Raw genomic sequence first — 1,060 nt, forward strand, 5'->3', positions numbered from 1 at the left:
TCGACGAGAACGTGTGGAAGAACCGCTGTCTTGGACAGAAAGTGGACATTCAGTCTTAAAACTGAACATCCGTCACCTGTGGCTTATGGGAATGTGGCCGTTGGGTCACTCTTCAGTGTTCGCTCTGTACACAGCATTCGCATTCACACTGGGCTTGTGGAGCGTTGTGGAGTCTCTGCTAGCAGTTTACTGCACTTTGGGGAAGCTTGAGGAAACCACTCTGCAGCTGATGATCACTTCGACATTGATCTGTGGCTTCATGAAGATGGTTCTCTTTGTGAGCGACTCACATAGTTACAACTTGATGGTACGGGATATGGCTGGTCTCATAGCGGTACAGGACGAAGATAGCTCCAAGGATCCGGCGCTGGCGGCAATCCTGCACGACTCTCGCAGACGTGCGTCCCGCATTACTATGGGAATGCTGCTGTTTATGCTCTCACAGTGCTTCGTCTGGTATCCCATTCCCCTTGTTGTGCATGCAGAAGATCGGCGGCTTCCACTTTCGCAGCACGCGTGGGACAACAACAGTAACTACTACCCACTCTCGTACACTGTCCAGTGCGTATGTGGCCTGTATGTGAGCCAGATCAGCTTCGCTCTGGACTGCCTGTTTGCATCCATCTTGATCCTCGTAGTTGCTCAGCTGAAGATCCTCGGAGAACGTATTTTGAAGTTGAAGCAGGAAGTGATTCCAGTAGAGGCAAACGAAAATCCTCTTCGGTGGGATCAGATACCGACAGACAAACATTATGACGGAATGTTCAGAAGATTGTGCGTTTGCATCGACAGCCACCAAAAGATTCTCAGGTACGTTAGTGGTTAATATGTATGTCAAATATGGAACCCAAATTTCACAAGATTATTTATTCAACAACAGTGGGGATAGGAATTTGGCATGAATGTTAAGTAACGCATCGAAATTAAAATATTTCGTTAACGCTAGCTGTGAGTTTCAAGCTCATGTAGTTCTACCTCGCCCAAATGTGCCTAATCGAGATGACGGACGAAAACAACAAATTGTGTTTTGCACACTCATTTATAACAAGTGTCCTCAATT

The 1,060-nt window shown here is 46.9% G+C and overlaps 1 protein-coding gene across 1 annotated transcript; it reads left to right on the forward strand.

The window, feature by feature from the left end:
• The first annotated feature begins 316 nt into the window (after positions 1-316).
• On the forward strand, positions 317-826 carry LOC126419480 (uncharacterized). Its single transcript, XM_050086669.1, has one exon. It carries the CDS (start codon positions 317-319, stop codon positions 824-826), a length of 510 nt encoding a protein of 169 aa, XP_049942626.1.
• Positions 827-1,060: the final 234 nt, after the last annotated feature.

Source organism: Schistocerca serialis, chromosome 9 (genome assembly GCF_023864345.2).
Source record: "Schistocerca serialis cubense isolate TAMUIC-IGC-003099 chromosome 9, iqSchSeri2.2, whole genome shotgun sequence".
Lineage (NCBI taxonomy): Eukaryota > Metazoa > Arthropoda > Insecta > Orthoptera > Acrididae > Schistocerca > Schistocerca serialis.

Coding starts and splice junctions, on each gene's coding strand:
- LOC126419480 (XM_050086669.1), top strand. CDS start 317: ATGGCTGGTCTCATAGCGGTACAGGACGAAGATAGCTCCAAGGATCCG.